The sequence below is a fragment of the Tupaia chinensis genome, unplaced genomic scaffold (genome assembly GCF_000334495.1).
Source record: "Tupaia chinensis unplaced genomic scaffold, TupChi_1.0 Scaffold000493_1, whole genome shotgun sequence".
In the NCBI taxonomy this organism is placed as follows: domain Eukaryota; kingdom Metazoa; phylum Chordata; class Mammalia; order Scandentia; family Tupaiidae; genus Tupaia; species Tupaia belangeri.
In genome coordinates, this window is record NW_006160005.1 from 301946 (window position 1) to 324528 (window position 22583).

Genomic DNA, 22583 nt, shown 5'->3' on the forward strand with positions numbered 1-22583 from the left:
GCTGCAATCCCTTCTCCGTTCTCCTTGGGCACACACGCACACGCGCCTGGCGTGAGTTTTAAGCCACTGGGTCTGGGATGCGAACCGCGGTTGACTACATGGGAGTCTAGCAGCATAGCCATTACGCTAACTGCTGGTCCCTATTTATTTATTTTTTAATTGCTTCTACTTTTAAATAATTTCATGTTATGCACATAACACTATGTGTGTGTACATATTGCTATTTATATATTATAACTAATACATATATATATATATACATATATATATATATATTCCTTTAAAATTTTCCCTCCAGGTTCTTCATGGACCCAGTGGCTTAAAACTCATGCCAGGTGCGTGTGTGTGTGTGTGTGTGTGTGATAGAATGCCAAATATCATAAAGAAAAAAAATAGATATTGCTGCCAATCTCCTTATCTGGGAAGAAATCACTCACAGTTTGACAGATTTCTTTTCAGTCTTATATGTTAAAAATAAAAATCAATGTTTTTTGCGATCAGCATTTAGCGTAATGGCTATGTCGCTGGACTCCCACGTAGCTGACCACGGTTCGAGTCCCGGACCCGGTGGCTTAAAACTCACGCCGGGTGTGTGTGCCCAAGATCCCAAGAGGAGAATGGAGAAGGGATTGCAATGTGGCCATACCTCCTGGGGGGTGATTTCTCACTTTCTGTCTCTCTCTCTGTCTGGCAAGCGCACACACCCTATAGCAAAAACCTCACCCCCCAAAAAAAATGTTTTTTTCCTTTACACAACTGGGACCATATTCTACACACAGACCATACTATATAGACACATTTATTTATTTTTTCATTCCTTATGCTGAAAATATATTCCATGCCACTAAAAGATCTTTTACAGTAGGTTTTTTAAAGACATTATATCCTATTATATATTTTTGTTTTATTTAATGAAGTTCTTTATTATTGATGGTTAACTTTTTGCTGTAAGTGGTGTCAGATACTCATATATAATATTTAGAAATACTTTTGATTTCGTTAGAAGAGATTCTTCTTTCTTTTAAGAGAGATTCTTTTGCTATAGGTTGCATGTGCTTGCCAGAGAGAGACAGAGAGACTGAAAGTGAGAAATCCACCTCACGGGGGATGGCCATGCTGTGACACCTTCTCCTTCATTCTCCTCTTGGGATTTTGGGCATGTACACACATATGCCCAGAGTGAGTTTCAAGCTGCCAGGTCCCGGACTCAAACTGGTTGACTACGTGGGGGTCCATTGACATAAACATGCCATCTGCTGGTCCCTAGAAGAGATTCTTAGGGGCCAGCAGATGGCATGTTAGTTAAGGGTACTGGACTCCCACACAGCTGTGAGTCCCGGGCCTAGAGGCTTGCTTTCTCACTTTCCTTCCCTCTCTCTCTTTCTTTCTCTCTCTAGAAATATTAAAATAATAATAATAAAATAAATTTAAATAAAATAATTCTGAAAAAAGAGAGATTCTTAAAAGTGTAGAGGGAGTGAATGTTTCTAATGGTTATGGTGCATACTGCCCCATTCCCTTTTACAAAGTTGGGACCCTTTGACTCTCTCTGGCAGTGACTGAGTGTTCTTCTCATACTCTGTATCAGCGTTGCTAATAAAAATATATTTAAAATTATTTTAAAAACCAATCCACTTGAAAGTTGAAAATTGCTCATTTCTTCTTTCTGTTCTTTAAGAATTATTTATTATCATTATTTTTCAGTTTTGAACAGAGAGAGGGAGAGAGAGAGAGAGAGAGAGCGCGCGAGTGAGCAAGCAAGCCACCAGGTCCAGGACTTGAACTGTGGTCAGACATGTGGGAGTCCAGTGCCTTTTAACCTCCATGCCACCTGCCAACCCCAATTGCTCTCATTTCTAAAAAATGTGTAGTTCTTTGATTGCTACTAGTAACTTTGTTTTTTTTTTTTAAGTTTACTTATTATTTTCTGAGACTCATGACAGACAAGCAGGTGCTTTGACAGGGTTTTCATGCTGTGATTCTTTCTTCCCTACTTCTGCATCTGGTTAGGATTGTAGGTGTGCCTGGCATGTTGAGGTAAACAGAACACTAACCTGGAGCCTATACATGGTCTCCAGCGCCGGGCAGCGCCACCCTATTGCTTCTGCCACTGCCACTGGACCCACTTGTGAAATTTTTTGTACAGTGTTTATTGGTTCTTTATTTATGTATTTTTGGTTTTTACTATAGGGCTTGTAGGCTCACTGGAGAGAGACAGAGACAGGGAAAGTGAGAAATTATCCCCCACCCCACTCCCCTAGGGAAAATGGCCACCCTGCAATTTCTTCTCCTCCACTCTCCTCTTAGGATTTTGGGTATACATGCACATGTGCCCAGAGAATTTTTCAAGCCTCCAGGTCTGGGACTTGAACTGTGGAAGTCCAGTACTTTTAACTACCACACCACCTGCTGACCCCAACTGTTTTACAATTTTTTTTTTCAGTGCCTTTCTCCCCTCCCCTGCCAAGGGATGGTGTATTCCTCTGAAGAGCTTCTCATAATTTATATAATGTGTAAATATTAGTTTTATATATTTTTAACTTATTCATAATTGTGGTAAGAAATATATAACATTAAATACACTATCTTAACCATTTTTTGAGTGTACAGTTCAGTAATGTTAAGAACAGTCACACTGGGAACCAGCAGTTAGCGTAATGACTATGTCACTGGACTCCCACGTAGTTGACCGCGGTTCGCGTCCCGGACCCAGTGGCTTAAAACTCACACCGGGCGCGTGTGCATGCGTGCCCAAGATCCTGAGAGGAGAATGGAGAAGGGATTGCGGCGTGACCATCCCCTCTGGGGGGTGATTTCTCGCTTTCCGTCTCTATGTCTCTCTCTGTCTGTCTGGCGAGCGCACGCGCCCTATAGCGAAAAAAAAAACTCTCAAAAAAAAAAAGAACAGTCACACTGTTTATAACAGATCTCTAGGGCTTTTTCATTGGCAAAACTGAAACTATACTTTATTGAAAAGGAGCTGCATTTTCCCTTCCCCCCACCTCTGGAACCACAGTTCTACTTTCTGTTCCTGTGAATTCTCCTTTAGATACCTCATGTGAGTGGACTCATATAGTGTTCATTTATTTTGTGACTAAGTTATTTCAGGTGGTGTAATGTCCTCAGGGTTCATCCATGTTGAAGCATAGGACAGGATTTCCTCCTCCTCCTTTTTTTTTAAGGCTGAATGTATCTGTTCTCTTTATTCATTCATCCATGGATGGTCATTTGGGTCACTTCCATCTTTGAGCTATTGTGAATAATGTTGCTATGGGTGTTCAAACATTTCTTTGGGATCCTGTTTAGAATTCTTTTGGGGGATCAGCAGTTGGTGTAATGGCTATGTCACTGGACTCTCGTGTAGTCGACTGAGGTTTGAATCCCAGACCCAGTGGCTTAAAACTCATGCTGGGCACGTGTGCGTGTGTGCCCAAGATCCTGAGAGGAGAATGGAGGAGAAGGGATTGCAGCATGGCCATACCCCCAGGGGGTGATTTCTCGCTTTCTGTCTCTCTGTCTCTCTCTGTCTGTCTGGCGAGGGCACATGCCCTATAGCAAAAACCTCTCTCCCTGCCAAAAAAAAAAAAAAAGAATTCTTTTGGATATACATACACAGAAGAGGGATAATTTGTATCCTTTTTTTATGGAGACAAATATTCTGTAGGTTAGTTGCATAACTAGAAAATAAAACATTAAGTTTGGGTTAAAAATTCGTGTGTGTGTGTGTGTGTGAGTGTGTGTGAGAGTGTGTTTTTGGAGAGGTTTTTGCTGTAGGGCACTTGTGCTTGCCAGAGAGACAGAGAGACAGAAAGTGAGAAATCACCCCCCAGGGGGGAACCACAATCCCTTCTCCTCCATTCTCCTCTTGGGATCTTGGGCACGCACGCACACGCGCCCCGTGTGAGTTTTAAGCCACCGGGTCCGGGACACGAACCGCGGTCGACTACGTGGGAGTCCAGCGATATAGCCATTATACTGACTGCTGGTCCCACCAAGAATTTGGTATTTTTAAGCATGACAAAATTTAAGCTGTTTTGAGTACTTTTCTAAGACAAAATATTTGATATTAATAATTAATAAAAATTCATCCATTTAAAATGATAAAATATACTTCATTGATTTTACATTAATCCCCAAACTACATCATCTCAAATAAAAGCAAATGAGTTGGTAAGGAATATTTATTTTTGTGTCATTTAAGCCTCCGTCATTTCTACTTTGTACTCTCATATTTTCTTTTTTTAAGAGTTATTTTTTATAAAAGAATTATTTTTTTAATTAACTTTTTTTATTTGTATATGTATTTATTTTAATTTGACCAGAGAGGGACAGAGTGAGAGAGAGAGAAAGGGAAAGTGAGAAAGCAAGCCACCAGGTCCGGGACTCGAACTGTGGTCAGCCATGTGGGAATCCAGTGCCCTTATCCACCATGCCACCTGCCGGCCCCATTTTTAAAATTTTAATTTTTATTATTATTTTTTTTGGAGAGGTTTTTGCTATAGGGCACATGTGCACGCCTGAAAGACAGCTTGCTCCTGGACTCTCGTATTTCTTTTTGTGTGGGACATAGGTAACTATTAGGTATAATATTTTTTTAAGAGTTATTTATTTATTTATTTTGGAGAGGTTTTTTGCTATAGGGCGTGTGTGCTCACTAGACAGAGAGAGACAGAGAGACAGAAAGCGAGAAATCACCCCCCGGGGGGATGGTCATGTGCAATCCCTTCTCCTCCATTCTCCTCTTGGGATCTTGGGCATGTATGCACACACGCCTGGCGTGAGTTTTAAGCCACTGGGTCCGGGATGCGAACCACGGTCGACTACATGGGAGTCCAGCAACATAGCCATTACACTAACTGCTGGTCCCAAAGATTTATTTATTTTTAATTTTTAACTTATCGTTATTCTTCAATTAGGTGTAATATTTTTAAATTCCAGAAGATCACTGAGACAGTAGAATTGCCATTTTTAGTACCCTGGAAATGAATGTTATAAAATAGGAAACTCGGTTTTGTGAAATAATAATCGAGGAAGAATGTCATTATGACATTTTAGATAATAAACTTGCTTGATGTATTTGCTTTCTCTCATGAGTATTATTGCTTTTGTTTGCAATATTTTATAGATTTAAGGCAAGAACTAGCAGTTCGAGAAAGACAACAGGAAGTAACCAGAAAGTCAGCTCCTAGTTCTCCAACTCTAGACTGTGAAAAGATGGATTCTGCCGTCCAAGCATCACTGTCTTTGCCAGCTACTCCTGTTGGCAAAGGAACAGAAAATAGTTTTCCTTCACCGAAAGGTAAGTAGTGTCTTTTCTTCTTGAGACTGTGTTAGATTATCAACTAAGGAATTGTAGCTTGGCCATCCTCCCTGGGGGGTGATTTCTCACTTTCTGTCTCTCTGTTTCCCTCTGTCTTTCTGGCGAGTGCACACACCCTATAGCAAAAATCTATTAAAAAAATTTAAAATTCAATTTCTCAGTCATATTAGCCGTACTTCAAGTGTTCAGTAACCCTTGCATAGATAAACCAACCTGTCTTCATCTTGTTAGGAAGTGAATGGGATGCATGTGGAAATGCTCTTTCCTGAGAGTTGGAAAGTGTTACTCATCATGGCGGTGTCTCCCCCGTTGCTGCACAGTGAGCAAGCAATGTATAGATGATGGCAGTCACCAGAAGCTCTCCCTGTCAGGTTTTCAAAACAGCTGCTTGTGTATTTGAAGACTTCACAATTACTAACATTTAAGAATTAATGAGGTTTTGCTTTTATGTTACTGATTATCGTATGTGGCACATTCTGAAAATTCTTTAGTTGAGCACTCATCAGAACAGCTAAAAGTCTCAATGGGGGTGACACCCAAAGGTGGTGTGCATTCTTGTATAGCCCTTTAGTTTTCGTTCAGGGACCTGGGGAGTCAACAGCCCCGCCTGCTTTGTCACAGAGTTGAAGGTGAACCCCAAGGCAGTAGTGTTCGTCCCTGTAGGTACATTTTTAGACTTGAATTGCTAGCATGCACTTTCACTGCACTCAAAGCTGTATGTGCTGGATTCTGCAGCTTCATGACTAGAAAGTCAACTCAGAAGTGATAAGCAGGTGGGTAGAGAAATCAGTGACAGGAGCTCATCTCTGAGAAGTAGGCTATCTTTAATTGCACTTTATTTATACACTGCGTATTTCCAAAAAGCATTTAAAGCAACATACCATAAAAGTACAAATTTAGTTATACCTAAAATGCAAAAGTGGAGAGTAGGGAAAAAATGAGATCTAGAAATCCCTGCCAAGCAAAGTACAGCAGTGTATTTAGAGTACATCAAACACCTATTACATGCCCTGTGTTATGCTAGGTGCTGGGAGGCTGGTAGTGAAGAAGACAAGCCTTGCCTCCAATGAGATTGTATTCTAGAAGAGGACGATTATAAACAACAAAAACTCTCAAAAGTATTCTAGTTGCTGGACCAGCCCAGGGCCTAGTGGTTAAGGGAGTTGGATCCCGTGTGACTGACTGTGCGGATCAAATCCTGGCCTCAGTGACTTGAAACACACCGATCATGTGTGCGTACGTGTGTTCCCCAAATCCCAAGAGGGAGGAGAAATGGAGGAAAAGGGTCTATAGTGTGACCACACCCTATTGGAGATGCTTTCTCACTCTTCCTTCTTCTCTGTCTCTGGCAAGCTCACTCACCCCCAGGCAGAGGTATTTTGGTTGCTGACTTGTACTCTGTAGAAATGTGGTGTACATGGGCCAGCAGGTGGTGTGGTGGTTAAGGGTCTGGACTCCCGCATGGCTGACCGCAGTTTGAGTTAACCCTATAGTGTGACCACACCCTATTGGAGATGCTTTCTCACTCTTCCTTCTTCTCTGTCTCTGGCAAGCTCACTCACCCCCAGGCAGAGGTATTTTGGTTGCTGACTTGTACTCTGTAGAAATGTGGTGTACATGGGCCAGCAGGTGGTGTGGTGGTTAAGGGTCTGGACTCCCACATGGCTGACCGCAGTTTGAGTTAACTCTACAATAGAGTAGCGTACCTCTGTAATTCACTAGTAATTCAGCGTAACTATAATAAGTATCAAGGGAATTCATTATTATATGATTATTATAGTGCCATTTCTGATGATATAAGTCTTCACTAAGTGGTATTAGGACAACTGGAAGTCCATTTGGAGGAAAAAAATGATCTACTTTGTATCAGAGAAAACTATAAATTCCAGTGAATTAAATGATCTAAATGTAAAATAAATATAAAAGTGTTACAAAATATGGGAAGCATTTCTATGATATTAAGACTGAGAAACCAAACGTCCCATCCCAAAACACAAAGTTTAGAAGATAAATGTTACACTGAGAAATACAACATATATAAAAGAAAGGGTGAATGAATAAGAGCCCTGTAAATTGACTGAAGAAAAAATAAGTAGAAAAAAATGTGCAAAGAATAACAAATGATTTCTAGAAGAGGGGATTTAAATGATAGTTATTATAGAAATAATAATTAAAGCAGCATGGCTATTAATCTGGCCAAAGAAAGGAAAAACTATGATAATATATCAAATATTATGCTGGGCACCATCATACAGATTGCTGATATTTGCACAACCTTTCTAGAGAGCGTTTTAGCAGTATCTCACGAAGGTGAAAAAAACACACATACTGTCTGACTTGCAGTTCTATTTTTAGGAATCTCTTCTTCAGAAATACTTGTTTAGATGCTTCAGGGTATGTGGCCTTGTAGCATTATTTGTAATGATGAAAACTTGGATATAATCTGAGTATTTGTCAATTAGGAAATGGTTAAACGTATTTATGGTATTTCCATTTTATACTTTGTGTGTGTGTGTGTGTGTGCCATATGGTGTATGTGCTTGCCAGAGAGACAGTGAGCGGGCAAGTGAGAAAGCACCCCACCCAGGGGGATGGCCATGCTGCAGCCCTTCTCCTCCATTTTCCTGGGATTTGGAGCATGTGCTTGTGTGATTTTCAAGCTCCAGCTCTGGGACTTGAAACCACAGTCAGCCATGTGGAAGTCCAGCACCTTAGCCACTACTCCACCTGCTGACCCCACTCCTCTACTTTTATCCATAGCTCAAAATAGCACATTAGTTTTGCAGTGAGTGTGTTCTACTTGGTATAACATCAGTAACAAAACCCCAAATGCAAAGGGAATACAAATGTAATCACTCGTCCTCTATTTTTCTCTAGCTATACCAAATGGTTTTGGTACCAGTCCACTAACTCCTTCTGCTAGGATATCAGCACTAAACATCGTGGGAGATCTCTTACGGAAAGTAGGGGTAAGCATTCAATTATGTATTACTAGGTGTTTCTACTGCCAAGGTATTGAATTATTTCTTACCTTGGCGTGAGGGGAGAAAAGGCTACCTTCCTGGGGTAAAGGGTGTACTGAAGCAGAGCAGCAAAAGCACCAGTGACCAGCAGGGCGCGGTCCAGACCGGCACCTCGGGATTTGGTTTGTGGCACCTCAGCAGCAGGGCCTGTGCACTTACCTGTGGCTGCTTCTGTTCGTCAGTGCTTTGGATTGTGTTCCTTCTAACAGTTGTATCTTTATTTCTTCTGTATTTTAAGACTTTTACTGTGTGTGCATTTATATATTTTAGCAATCCCTTCTCCTCCATTCTCCTCTCGGGATCTTGGGCATGCACGCACACGCGCCCGGCGTGAGATTTAAGCCACCGGGTCTGGGACACGAACTGCGGTCGACTATATGGGAGTCCAGCGACATAGCCATTATGCTAACTGCTGGTTCCCCTAACAGTTGTATCTTTATTTCTTCTGTATTTTAAGACTTTTACTGTGTGTGCATTTATATATTTTATATATTTAATTAATTAATGAATTAATTACCAGAAGGTTGCATGCACTTGCCAGAGAGAAAGAGAGAGAAAGAAAGTATCCCCCAGTGGTGTGTGATCACACCACAATCTCTTCTCTCTTTCTCCATCCTGTCAGGATTTGGGGCATGTACACACATGCACTTAGTATGTTTTTCAAGCTGCTGGGACTGAGATTAGAATTGCATTTAGTTATGTGGGGTCCTGTTCCCTTAACCACCAGGCTATGGGCTGACCATACATAATTTTTTTTTTTTAATGTTAAAAAGCAAAGATATGGGGCCAGTAGGTGGTGTGGAGGTTAAGGTGCTTGATCCCACATAACCAACTCCACGGTTCGAGTCCTGGACCTGGAAGCTTGAAAGTCACACCAGTTGTATGTGCACATGTACCCAAAATCTTGAGAGGAGAATAGAGGAGAAGGGATTGCAGCATGACCATCCCTCCGGTGGGGTGATTTCTCTCCCTCTGTCTCTCCAGCAAGTGCACATGCCCTATAGCAAAAACTAAAAAGACCCTGAAACCAAAGATAAGCAGCTGTTCTTTCCTTTTACCCTGTATATCTCTTTAGTTGTCAGCATTCTCTCTCCCTTCACAGCCAAGCTCCTTGAAAATCTGTCTGCACATACTGCTTGTGTTTTGCCTGCATACGTGCTCCCCAGACATTCTGGTCTGGCTGTGTTCCCTGCTCACGCTCGTAAAACTGCTCACTAGTGACCTCGGTGCTGTTACTTCTTACCGATGCTGTCCTGTCCTAATTTTACTTGAAACATTCAACACCAACATGCTTATTTTTATTTTTAAAGAAGTGTTTACTTTTATTTATTAGCGTTATTAGTTTTATATTTGACCAGAGAGAGGGGGAAAGTAAGAAAGCAAGCCTCCAGGTCTGGGACTCGAACTATGGTCAGCCTTGTGGGAGTTCAGTGCCTCAACCATCATGTCACCTTCTAGCCTCCTCCTTTTTTTTTTAAACATCTTTTTCTTTTGTTTCTCAGGTGCTTTCTCTTGGGTGTTCTCACCTTTTGTATATTTCTTAGTCATGATTTTGAGTCTTTTTAGTGTTGGCTTTACTCAGAGCTCAGTCCTTGATTTTTTTTTTTTTTCAATTGCCATAGAGAGAGGGGGAGAAAGCTCCTTCAGTGAGGTGTGGTCATGCTGCAATCTCTTTTTCATTCCTCCATCCCCTCGGGACCTGGGCATACGTACACATGCATCTGGGGTATTTTTCAGGCCAAGCAAGGCTGAAACTCAAACTGTGATCAGCCATGTAGGCTCTGGCTCCCCTAACCACCAGTCTATAGTGCTGGCTCTTGATTTTCTGACCTTATTCACAGCCACTGGGTATGGATATCTTGTAAATCTTAATCCCTAGACCGCACGTGGATGTTTCCCTGACCCCTCAGTCATAACTTGTGCCTGCTCTGTGAAACTTGGAGACTCAAGTATCTGAATGATGAATACAGGGAACTAAAGCCCATCAGTTTCTGCTGAGTAGATGTATATTTAACACATTAAATAATGAATAACACTTATTCAGAGCTTGCCTGGAAGCTCTCTCCCTCTTTCTCCTTTCTGTCATTATTTTACTAGCTCGTTGTACTCCTGTCATAGGAAAGGAGGAGAAGAGAAAGAAGTGTGTTTTCGTTACTGTTTCTTAACAGTTCTTATTGAAATTATGGGGGTGAGGGAGAGTCCAATGGATTTTCAAAGGGAAGTATGTGTTGTTATCTTTGCATTCCCAATCTGTTAGTGTTGTGAATTACAGGGACTGTTTTTTTGTCTTTTACAAATCACCCCCTCCCATGGATTATATTTTCTTTCTTTTTTGAGTGGGGAGGGCTGATTTGGTCAATGTATTTATAGGAAAAGGGGAGTGGTGAGATCTGTGTGTGGAGATGGATGGGAAACGTCTGTTCTCCTTACGTCATCTATTGGGGGAGCCTGGCACTTGCCAGCTGGTGTGGTGACAGGTGTAAAGGAAGGGTACCTGATTTAGAGGTAAATGCGGAAGGGCCAGTTTATTCATTATAGATGAAGGGCATCAGTTAAGCATTTCACAGTGTGCTCCCAGCAATAAATAGCTTTTAATTTCACTTGAGGTGTTATAAATGCTGTCATCCATTCTGATGTAGTAGCAAAATTTAAACTATAGAAAAATTTGGCTACGGTAAAGAAATTCTCAAGTGATATTTTTGAATTCTTCATAATGCTTCCTTCCAACACACACACACACCCCAATAGTCAGCGGCTTGGAAACAAACAAAACAATCAATGAGAGTCAGGGGGGGGGTGCTGGCAGATGGTGTGGTGGTTAAGGGCACTGGACTCCCACATGGCAGACCATGGTTCAAGTCCTGGACCTGGTGGCTTTCTGTCTCTCTGTCTCTGTCTGGCGAGCGCACGTGCCTTGTAGCAAAAATATCTCCAAAAAAAAAAAAAGAAAAAAAAAATAATTAAAAAAAAAAAAGTCAGGGGACTTGGAATATGTCTCTGTCTACCTCTGCCACTCCCCCCCACCCCCATAATTCTTTTTTTTTTTTTGGAGATATTTTTGCTACAAGGCACGTGCGCTCGCCAGACAGAGACAGAGAGACAGAAAGTGAGAAATCACCCCCCAGGGGATATGGCCACGCCGCAATCCCTTCTCCTCCATTCTCCTCTCGGGATCTTGGGCATGCACGCACACGCGCCTGGCGTGAGTTCAAGCCACTGGGTCCGGGACTTGAACCACGGTCGGCTATGTGGGAGTCCAACGACAAAGCCATTATGCCAGCTGCTGGCCCCCCACCCCCATAATTCTAAGGTGAGGATTGTATCTGTATCCTTCAGTGATACTGAGGAATAAATAAGATATTCTGAACTCATTGGAATGGGAGTCAATGTAAACATTCCCTCTTTTTGTTAGAAAAATGTTTGATTATGGCCTAACTAACCTCCATTATCAACTGAGAGAACAGGATTTGAGGATTGAAATAGAAATGGTTTGAATTGCAAATTTTCATGTGCAGCTACTGTTTTGACAACCAAATTGTTCCTTCTTCCTTTCGTAGGCTTTAGAATCCAAATTAGCAGCTTGCAGGAATTTTGCAAAGGACCAAGCATCACGAAAATCCTATATTTCAGGGAATGTTAATTGTGGGGTGATGAATAGCAACGGCACAAAGTTCTCTCGATCAGGGCATACGTCTTTCTTCGATAAAGGGTAAGTGGATATTTTTTATGATAATTTTTTGAGTAGTCAAGTTGCAGAGTACTAAGGGAGTGACTGAAGCCTTGACAACGTAAACTCAGTTTTTTTAAACCTACCTGAAGCCTGATATCATTTGGATCCTAAGGGACGTGAAATCTGTTGTTGTCTTCTAGTCCCTGTGGAGTCTGTTGCCCTGGGAACCCTGAGTCTAAAGCTTCTGTTTTGGGAAGTAGACTCTTGAAAGGCAGCTCTGGCGAGACCAGATGACTCTGATATGGTCCCTGTTCTCAAGGTGCTTACAGGCTAGAAAGATTTTCTCAGCATATCTATATGTATATATTTAAAAAGAATTATTTATTTAATTTCATTTATTTATTGTTATTATTCAGTTTGACAAGGGAGAGTGAGAAAGCAAGCCACCAGGTCCAGGGCTTGAACTGTGGTCAACCGTGCGGGAGTTCAGTGCCTTAACCACCATGTCACCTGCCAGCCTCCCTAGCAAATATTTAAGGATAGAGGAGAACAATGCAATTATGTACATGCAACAGACATTCTGTCTGAAGATTTTAGAAAAATATAAAGCCTTGAAGCATTGAGACACTGTGTCAAATACAATTTAGAAATTGTGACTTTGGTATGAAGCAAAGACTTCTTTTGGGAGATTAAAATTTAAAGAATAAAAGATTAGTTTTAAGATTGAAGCAATGGAGCTAGCAGGTGGTGTGGTGGTTTAAGGCGTTGGACTTCCACATGGCCAGCCGTGGTTTGAGTCCTGGACCTGGTAGCTTGCTTTCTCACTTTCTCTCTGTCTCTCTCTCACTCTGTCCCTCTCTGGTCAAATTAAAATAAATAATAAATAGATAGATAGATAAATATTTCATTAAAAAAAAAAGATTGAAGTAGTGATACAGCCATACTGCAAAAATTTTAGTTGGCATAGTGTATGAAGTAAAAAGTAAATGTTTTCTGCTTTCACTCTATTTTTGCTCTCCTCAGTTATTCTTGGGCATCTAAAACCTTTTTTTTTTTTTTTTTTTAATTTTTTTAATGCATCTGTTATAAGCTATTTTGCAACACACTTCTGGGATTACACTTTAAATATTGCTTTGCAAAATGCCCACAATGACTTATATTGCCAATATCTTTCCATGTCAGTGCATACCAATCTACCTAATTAAAAAAAAAAAGGTTTTTTGAGAGATTTTTGTTGTAGGGTGCATTCACTCACTGGAGAGAGACAGAAAGTGAGAAATCACCCCCTTGGGGGTTGGCCATGCCACAGTCCCTTCTCCATTCATTCCATTCTCCTCTGGGGATTTTAGGCATGCATGCACATGCGCCCATTGTGAGTTTCAGGTTGCCAGGTTCAGGACGCTAACCATTGTTGGCCACAGGGGAATCCAGAGCCTTAATCACTATACCACCTGTTGGCCCCCTACCTTTTGTTTTTTTTTTCCCGATACTGTGTGATTATACTCTTGTACAGGCATAACTTAATACCTGGGGATGCAGATCATCAGTGACAGTGGTTGAAACTGGAGCAGCAACTAAGGCACTCATGGTCCCTTGCCATTGGTTCTGGTTTGAGTTGTAGGAACAGTTTTTTTCTTGTTTTTCTGTGAAAGCAATTCAGGTCTCACTCTAGAAATGTTCCCAACTTCTTAAAGGGATTTGCATTTTCTGCTGTCCATAATAGAGGGCCTGATTCGATGCCCAGTCCACTCTTACAGGCTCTTATTGTCAGTCTTGGTAATGGAGTGTTCTGGCTTATCTGTCGCTTGAGAGACTTCTACCCTTATGTGCACACATTTCATTAAGGACATTCTATTAAAAATATATTTTAAAATATCAATGTAAAATACAAATTTTATTCTAACCACTAGGGTTCCTCAGGTGGGGTAAATACAAAACTAATTTTTCTTAAGCTTAGGAGTTTCGAGTATTCTTAAAATGTGCCCTGTTTTTTTTCTGTTTTGTTTTGTTTTTGCTATAGGGTGCGTGTGCATGTCAGAGAGAGAAACAGAAAGTGAGAAATCATCCCCCATTGGAGATGGCCATGCCATAATCCCTTCTCCTCCATTCTTCTCTTGGGATTTTGGGCATGCATGCACACAAGCCCAGTGTGAGTTTTAAGTTAGCAGGTTTTGGATTTGAACCACAGTCGACTCCATGGGAGCCCAGTGATATAACCATTGGGCCATCTACTGGTCTCTTATTTTATTTTGTAGAGATTTTTGCTATAGGGTACATGAATTTGCCAGAGAGACAGAGAGAGAAAGCAAGGAATTACCCTCTGGGGGGATGGCCACACCGCAATTTCCCCTCCTCCAGTCACCTCTTAGGGTTTTGGGCATGCATGCACACATGCCCGACATGAGTTTGAAGCTGCCAGGTCTGGGACTCAAATCATGGGTGACCTTGTGGAAGTTCAGTGACATAACCATTACACCATGTGCTGGTTGCTCCTTGTTTTTGTTTTTTAATACCCAACAAAGGGTCTCTCTTTGTTGTAATCTTCCTGCCTTAGCCTCCCCGACTAGCCAGGTCTACAGGTGCATATGTGCCTGACTTTCAGCATGGGCTGGGAATCAAACCTGGGTCTCCCATGTGCCCTAGCCTGCCAAGTAGTAGCATCTACCAGTGGGCACTACTGCGGCTGAGTGCCCCTGTTTTTATACTGTAATAATGGTAAATGGAATAGATAGGTTTTTTAAAAAAGATTTATTTAGCTATATTTATCATTATTATTATTATTTTGAATTTGATATAGGGCATGTGTGCTTGCCAGAGAGGGAGAGAGAGACAGTCAGAAGGCAGGCAACCAGATCCAGGACTCGAACCACGGTTGACCATGTGGGAGTCTAGTACCTTAACCACCATGCTACCTGCTGGCCCCTAGATAGGTATTTTTACATTAGAGTAGCCATTTCTCCCAAGCCAAAGAGAAAGTCTGGGGATAATCATGCATATTCCAACAGCATTTGATGATTCTGTCCTGCAGCTCGTAATTACCTCCAATAGAGTCATTATTAGTCTCTCTCTCAAGAGCTGTATTTCGTAGCGGGCCTTGGGCACCTTCTGATGTGAGAGCAGGCATGAGCCCTGAACGAGTTGGTGGGGCACGTGTGCAGGAAGACAGGGAGGGCTAACTGTCCGTCCAGCTTGCTGCTCGCCCTCTGTGAGGCAGAGTACCAGGAGGGATTGCCCAGAGCTGAGCCTGCTCTCAGAGGCGTGTGGAGGGTCAGTGTGAGCTGAGACTAGAGTGGCCTTGGGCACTCTGATGGAACTCTGCCCCCAGCAGTATCTGAGGGGCGAGTGTGGGCTTCCCGTCCTGAACTACGCCTGGAAGTGAGCGTCCCTGTAGCCGCAGTTGCAGACACCTAGTTTTCGTACACATTTCTTTTTTAAGCTGTGCACATTTTGTATCGTACGACTTCTGTTGAGAATGGGCTGGCCTGCCCAGTGTTTAACTGAGGGGTCCGTGACTGTGTATGAACACTGAACTATGAACTTTAACCTGCTGCTGCTCGGATTATCTTTGCCTGCTTGCCATGTTCCCCAGGGTAGCTCGTCAGTGGGGTTTCCTGTGTTCTCACTTCTTCTCTGCTTTGCTTTGAGTCTGGCTTCCTTCTGACCTGCCTGGCTTTTTACGTCCGGCCAAATTTATTTTCTATATAAAAATAAAGATGAAATGGACTAGCTACAAAAGGAAGGGGTGGAGGAATATCCTCATTCCCAGATCCATTGTTATGTCTGGAAGGTTAAAAAAGAAGAAGTTTCTGTACTGTAGAAAAGTGTAAAAGCATGGCTTGTAGTTTCAGCACGAGAAAAAACCTCTCCATTTTATAAAGCTGGGCTGTCCTCCCTCTCACTCCTGAGGAGCCTGTGTGGAGTACGTCCCTGTTGCTTCCCTAGAGCTACTGGAGACCTGGAGGAGGGGTGTTTGGGGAGCTTAAGTAGTTTGCATACATGTACGTGTGTGCATGTACATGTGTTCTTCCCACCTGCCCGCTCCCTTCACAACCTTCAGATGCAAAGACGTTTTCCACTGGAAGAATATACCTGAACTAGGTGTTCTGCTTGAAGGGATTCAACACTAGTTGGTAGATTCCAGTTATCTGAGGGCTTCTCAGAATCGGTTTTATCTAGTCTGAGGTCAGTCCTGCTGTGCCTGCTGTTTCCTCCCACCACAAACAGCCCACCGTGTCCCCCACCCAGAAGGAAACACATTTTGTGTGTAGTACGTAGTCCCTTGAATTCTCTCAAAAACATTCCGTTTTCTCTTTAACTTCCATTTAGTTTCACTTGCTCAATTTTTACAAGGCAGTCTGATTTCTTTTGGGCTGTGTGTAGGGGGCATAGACTAATTTCAGGGCACAGTGCGAACATAATATTTGTATGACTGTTTAATGGTTTTTTTTTTTTCCTTTTTTTTATTAGGCAAGAAAAAGTCATATTTCCCACGTTGTTCATGGGTAACTGAGTTTGTTTGCTGTGCGCATTTTCATTCTTTCTTAATTGTGGTGGGAGATGCATTAACAGACTGGTTTCACTAACTGCATGGGGCTGACTCAGCTTTAACCAACTCACAGCCCCCGAGCGAGCGTTCAAGATCCTGTTGGACTACACTGTACCATTTTTTAGTTCAGTTGTAGAGAACTAGACAAAGAAAACTCTAGCAGTAGCAGGTTAGTAGTTCAGTGTGGCAGTTGAGCTTCTGCTGACTTTTGGAGACTGTGCAGGACAGTGTCCCTGTCGCTGCGATCTGTGAGGCTGAGACGGGAGTTCAGATGCTGAAAGCTTAGACCTTTTTTTTTTTTTTTTTGGAGAGGTTTTCGCTATAGGGCGCGTGCGCTCACCAGACAGACAGAGAGAGACATAGAGACAGAAAGCGAGAAATCACCCCCCAGAGGGGATGGTTACGCCGCAATCCCTTGTCCTCCAACCTCCTCTCAGGATCTTGGGCACACACGCACATGTGCCCGGTGTGCGTTTTAAGCTACCGGGTCCAGGACGCGAACCGCAGTCGACTACGTGGGAGTCCAGTGACATAGCCATTACGCTAACTGCTGATTCCCAGAGCTTAGACCATTTCTGAGGTCTGCTTAGTTCTCTCGGAGGATTCTAGGAGGAGGAGGAGGAGGAGGTGGTGTTAGGGACTGTCTAGACAAATGACAGGAGGAGTTTATTACTTGAGGGCTACCACGGCAAGGAGGATGTGGCTTCTGGTCCCAGAAGATCCACAAACATGTAGCCTTTGGAAGGATGGCTTAAAGTTTTCAACTGGGAGGAAGCTCTAAAGTGAGACCTCCCTATTGCCAAAAGGAAAGGGAAAACCAAAGCTCTCCGTCATTGAAATGGGACAGTGAACAGCAGGGAGAAATGAGATTTGTCAAGGCCTCCTTCTTGCTGTTGCTCTTGGTCTGTATGTGTGCTTGATTGCAAACTCCAGTTTAGTTTCTTCATTCATGAACTTGGCTTCTGTGAAGAAGTCGGGAGTTGTCAAGTCTCTGCACGTCTGTTCCTCTATGATATTACACTCACCTCTTTGGTATATGAAATATACCATTTGTCCCTGCAGGGAACGTATCTACACTTTTTTGTTTTCCCTCTTTTCTTTTTTTTAAATAATTATTTTTATTTAACTTTTTATTTCTTTTGATCTGACCAGAGAGGGACAGGGTGAGAGAGAAAGTGAAAAAAGCAAGCTGCCAGGTCCAGGACTCTAACCGCAGTCGGCCACGTGGGAGCCCAGTGCCCTTAACCACCACGCCACCTGCCGGCCCCTTGTTTTTCTCTTTAAGAGAACCTGCTTTGCAAGTCTGTGTTTAGCTCCCTGTGCCCTCTGAGTAGTGGGGTCACAGGTGGGTAAATGTGGTACAGCCTCAGCAGTTGACTGTATTTCCCAAGTCCCTAGAGGGACACACGTTCCTTGAAAGTTTTTCAGGACAGAAAAGCTGCAGTGTTCTCGAGAGAGGTTCTAGGCTCGTGCTCCCTCGCTTTCCCCCTGCTCCTTCCTGCGGCTGTGCTGCCAGGTGGGTGGGGCTGGACGCTCCCCGTGATGCTGGGCCCTGGGTGCTGGGTCCTGGCTTCAGGTGCTAGTACAGGGCTGGGCCCCTGCTTGTGAGTATGCAGAGAAAAGCAACCTAGCTGGCTTTGCTTGCTAAACAATTTTTAAAAAGTTATTTTTCTCCCCTTTAATTTAATAAGCTGTCTATATACATTGTAGGATATTTGGAAAATAATAATGAAGTACAAAGTACAGTACTAAACAAGATTTTCCCAAAGCCCAGAGGGAAGAAAATTAACTATTGCTAAAGTTTTCTTCTGTGATATATGATTTATATGTGTGTGTGTTTATGTATAGCTGTGTGTGTGTGTATAAAACATGTATATATACAAAAATATATACGTATATATAGACAGGATACTTGGATAGCAATTCCTATCTAAGGGACCACAGTCTGGAATCTAAAACATACATTCTTTACTTTTTTCCTTCACATCATTAACATACATGGTTTAGTAAAATGCTTTTTCCATTTAGCATTCATGATTACATTCTAAATATTTCCGTATGCTATTAAAAAAACCCCTATGGAATATATTTTTAATGGCTGTAATAAATATTTAATTGTTTAGTTGTACTATTATTTACTTAACTATTGGGTCCATCAGTTAAGTCATGATGCGTTTTTTCATAGAAAAACACATCATGACTTTCTCGATGACCTAGTAGTGCTCTGTTGCCAGGTATTTAGACCCCTGCTCTATGGGGAAAAAGCCAGGCCTGGCTGCAGTGTCTGGTGTGAGGAAGTTCCCAGGAGGGCCACGTGGCTTCGTATCCTGGGCTCCTGAACTCTCAGTTCTCTGACCAGCTGATGCTTCGTAGACAGCCACTTCCCCGGGGGTCACCAGGACCCTACTGTGGGCCAGGAAGAGGAATAGGTTTAGGAAGCAGATGAGTTTCTTGCTGTGTGTAAGGTGATTTTAAACCAGTGTCTCCTCTTCCCTCTTTCCTCCTCTCTGGTCACCCCACAGGGCAGTAAACGGCTTTGACCCGGCTCCTGCTGCTCCTGGCCTGGGCTCCTCGCGCCCGTCGTCAGCACCGGGTATGCTGCCTCTCAGCGTGTGAGTGCCCGGCCTCCAGGTGGGGGCTCCCGCCCTCCTGCAACAACCCAGGACACCCACGCCTCACCCCTCGGTGCCTGGGCCCAGCCCCGTGCCCCTCCATCTGCCTCCCCTAGCTGGCAGAGGGCAGGCTGCATGCAGTGGCGGCTGCTGGGCCCCGTCTAGCCCCAGGACTCTGCGCGATATCAATACTGGCTATTTTCTCTTCTCGCCGTAGTGCCGTTGGTTTCACATGATTGCACTTTTGTGGGTCACAAGGTGATACATACGTGTATTACTTGGTCACTGGATGCGGAAGCACCCGTTCATCACACCTGCCTCATAGCCCCCACCCTGCTGTACCGGTAGGATTTAGTCGTGTTTAGGACATTGCAGATCTCCTAGAAATTCTCCCCCAAATCAGGTCCACGTGTGTCCCCTGAGCTCCCACCATGTTTCCAAGTGCTCATGATCATGTCTCCCCAGTTCCGCCCCGCACAGTTTGGGCCTGTTTGGCAAAGAGTCAGGAAGGTCACTGAATTAGGGAACATTTTCTGCACCTCCTGATTTTATCTAAGCAGTTACCATTCCCTAGACTTGCCTCCAAAGCAGCAAAATGCCTGTCTGGGCTCTTGGTGGCAGGAGCCTCCGGGGCCCGGGCACACACAGGGCTGAGCCTCTGTGCCGCCGCCTCCTCCATGTGCCTCAGACTTAGGCTGGAGGGTGGCAGCCATCTCGCCAGCTTTCTGGTCCTTCAGTTAAATGCCATCTTCAGAACGCTTTTGTTTTCTCTCCCGAGGGCCCGTCCACTTGTGTTCGGAAGGGTTGAGTGGCCTGATTCCGGGGCTGGCTGGTGCCCGCTCCTGGGAGCAGACTGACCAAAAGTGGTTGTCCCTGTGCATCCTTTGATTACTCTCATGCTGCATTTACTGTTTACATTTGTTTTATTGTACATAGGTTTGTAAACATTATTGCCTGAGATATTTGTATATACCTTGGGCTTTGTAGCTATTATTTATTCAGAACTCATATGGCATGTTAATGACTTACGATGGTGTCCTACTGTGGGCAGCTGTATAGGATCATCATGTGGTTAAAAAAATACTTCCCCTCAAAAACAATCTTTTAATGTGGAAACAATAAATTTCACAGAAAAAAAAAAAGGATTAAGGTTGCTTTCTTGGATTTCTGTGTCCAGTGAGAGAAGAGCTGGCATACAGAGCCAGGTTCGGAGTCCCTTCCTCTGTGACACGGGACATGTGGACGAACAGCAGCTGTGGAATGGGACAGAGGAGATTCTGGCGGCCTCAGAAGGGGCCTGTGCACTGAGCGGGCACTCTCCCGCCGAGTCGTGGTGCTGGTTTATCAGCTTTGGTCGTGACTTCCAGGAGCATCTGAGAATGGCCCAGGCCCCAAGTGAGCCCTGGAGGGAGGACCAGGAATCGCAGATGGAGCTAGTAGGTCCTGCAGTAGCTGAGAGAGGTCTGGGAGCCGGTCCCCCGCTCTGCTGTCTTCATGACAAACGGTATCTTTCCAGTCTCAGCGGTTACTTGGATTTGGGCTTCTCTCCTCATTTTTAAGTTGACTCTTGAAAATGTGCGAAGGTGCCAGACGTGTGGTAGCAAGACACAAGGAGACACGTTGAGTAACACGTAAATCGGCGGTCTCTGTGAATGAGTCGGATTCTAAGTACTCCGCGTATAATAGCCTACATGAGCAGTATACTCCAGAGTTTTAAAACACAAAAAAGAAAATGAAGTGAATGAGAATTCCTAAGTGAATAAAAAGATTAAGTAGGATACATGTTCAAATATTTTTCTGTCTCTTGGGAATAGCTGCTATTAGCTGTTCGGGAGAGCTCGTCCTAAGCTGCCTCACAGAGGCACTTGCCACGGTGTGTGTGTCGTGCCCAGCGGTGCTGGCAGACAGCTGAAAAGAACACACTGGGATCTCTCTCTTTTTTTTTTTTAAGAATTGTTTATTTCATTTTATTATTATTTTAATTTGATCAGAGAGAGGGGACGGAAAGTGAGAAAGCAAGCTGCTAGGTCCGGGGCTTGAACCGTAGTTGCCCATGTGGGACTCCAGTGCCTTGACCACCACACCACCTGCTGGCCCCCGCACTGTGATCTCTTTCTTACCGAACTATAGCAACTCACGTCTCTTTCCCAACCATCATTGGAAAGATTTGGCTTTGAGAAGACCTCTTTGTTTATGCAGAAACCCTAAATATAAAACTTAACAAAGCTACTCTGGGAAAAGCAAAGATAAAGTTTGGAGCCCCAAATCCTTGTACCTGGCTCCCCTATGATCTTGGACTTATTTTATGGCTGGACACCCCTCCATGTGTCTCATCCAGACTGTTCTATCAGTTGCTGGCTAGTCGTCTGATGGCCTTAAGTCCCAGTGTCATTCAGCAATGTCACCAGTGCTCTGGGTTTGGGAGAGGCGGGCTAGGCCCCAAGAGGGCAGCCTGTGCTGTTGGGCCAATTTTCAATCCCTTTGGGAGGAGACTCCCCCCCCCACCTCTTATTTTTGGTTTTGATGGCAGTAGCAGCCCTTGGTATATGACACCCCAGGAGGAAACTGGATGACTCCCCAGGTCTCATTTCTGTTGGAATAGCTTCATGCTGCTGTGTACTTGCTCAGCCCTTTTACAGGTTTTGCTATGGATGGCCTCGGAGTAGCCTCTTCCCAGAGCTGCCCTCTGCCTGGTGCTGCCCGGCTCTCCCTGAGTCCTCAGGAATAAGCTCTCCCCAAGCTGGGTCTGTGTGACCTTTAGTGCTGGAGGTGACTGATCTTCTCTTCCAGGTGTTAAAGGATGCCTCTTGCCTCCAGATGTTTTCATCTCATCCACCTAGTCCCATTCCTTGCTCCCAAACATTGTCCTGGGTGAGAGCGGGAGCCAGCGCCCCACTTCCCTTCAGCTCAGAGCTGAGAAACCACACACCACTGACATGATTAGGAGCCCAGCGTCCAGGCTGGGATCTGGAGTCACATGAGAGGCAGGTGAGAATGATACAAAAGTTAACCGAGAACAGGATAAGCGGCTTCAGTTTACAGAAGGGTCAGTAGGCCCAGAGTTTGGCGTGCTGGAGCTCAACGCAGCTGGCGGACAGCACAGCCAAGACTGGAAATAAGCCCTGTGACTTTATTTTTTAAAATTTGCTATGGAGGACCAGGAGGTGGCGTGGTGGTTAAGGCGCTGCACGCCCACATGGCTGACCGTGGTTCAAGTCCTGGATTTGGTGGTTTGCTTTCTTTGCTTTCCTTTTCTCTCTCACTGGTCAAATTTAAAAAGTAATATTAATAACAAATGGATATAAATGAGTAATTTTTCAGGAAGTGCAGGGGGATGGGGTGGAGGTGACGCGAATTTGTCCGCGTTGGAGGGGCCCGTCTGCTGCTATAGTGGCCGCGGCCGCCCGCTGAG

At 43.8% G+C, this 22583-nt stretch overlaps 1 protein-coding gene across 4 annotated transcripts in view; it reads left to right on the forward strand.

The window, feature by feature from the left end:
* NDEL1 (nudE neurodevelopment protein 1 like 1) overlaps positions 1-20313 on the forward strand; it is a 71074-nt gene extending 50761 nt beyond the window's left edge. For 2 of the 4 annotated variants that reach the window (XM_027774911.1, XM_006156397.3), the window contains exons 6-9: positions 5126-5299; positions 8198-8289; positions 11901-12052; positions 19082-20313. In XM_027774911.1, the coding sequence (XP_027630712.1) occupies positions 5126-5299; positions 8198-8289; positions 11901-12052; positions 19082-19175 (512 nt within the window). In that variant the 3' untranslated portion in view covers positions 19176-20313. Of the gene's footprint in view, positions 1-5125; positions 5300-8197; positions 8290-11900; positions 12053-16480; positions 16535-19081 lie in introns of all 4 variants that reach the window. The other 2 variants (XM_027774912.1, XM_006156398.3) reach the window with 2 other exon arrangements.
* The last annotated feature ends 2270 nt before the right edge of the window (positions 20314-22583 follow it).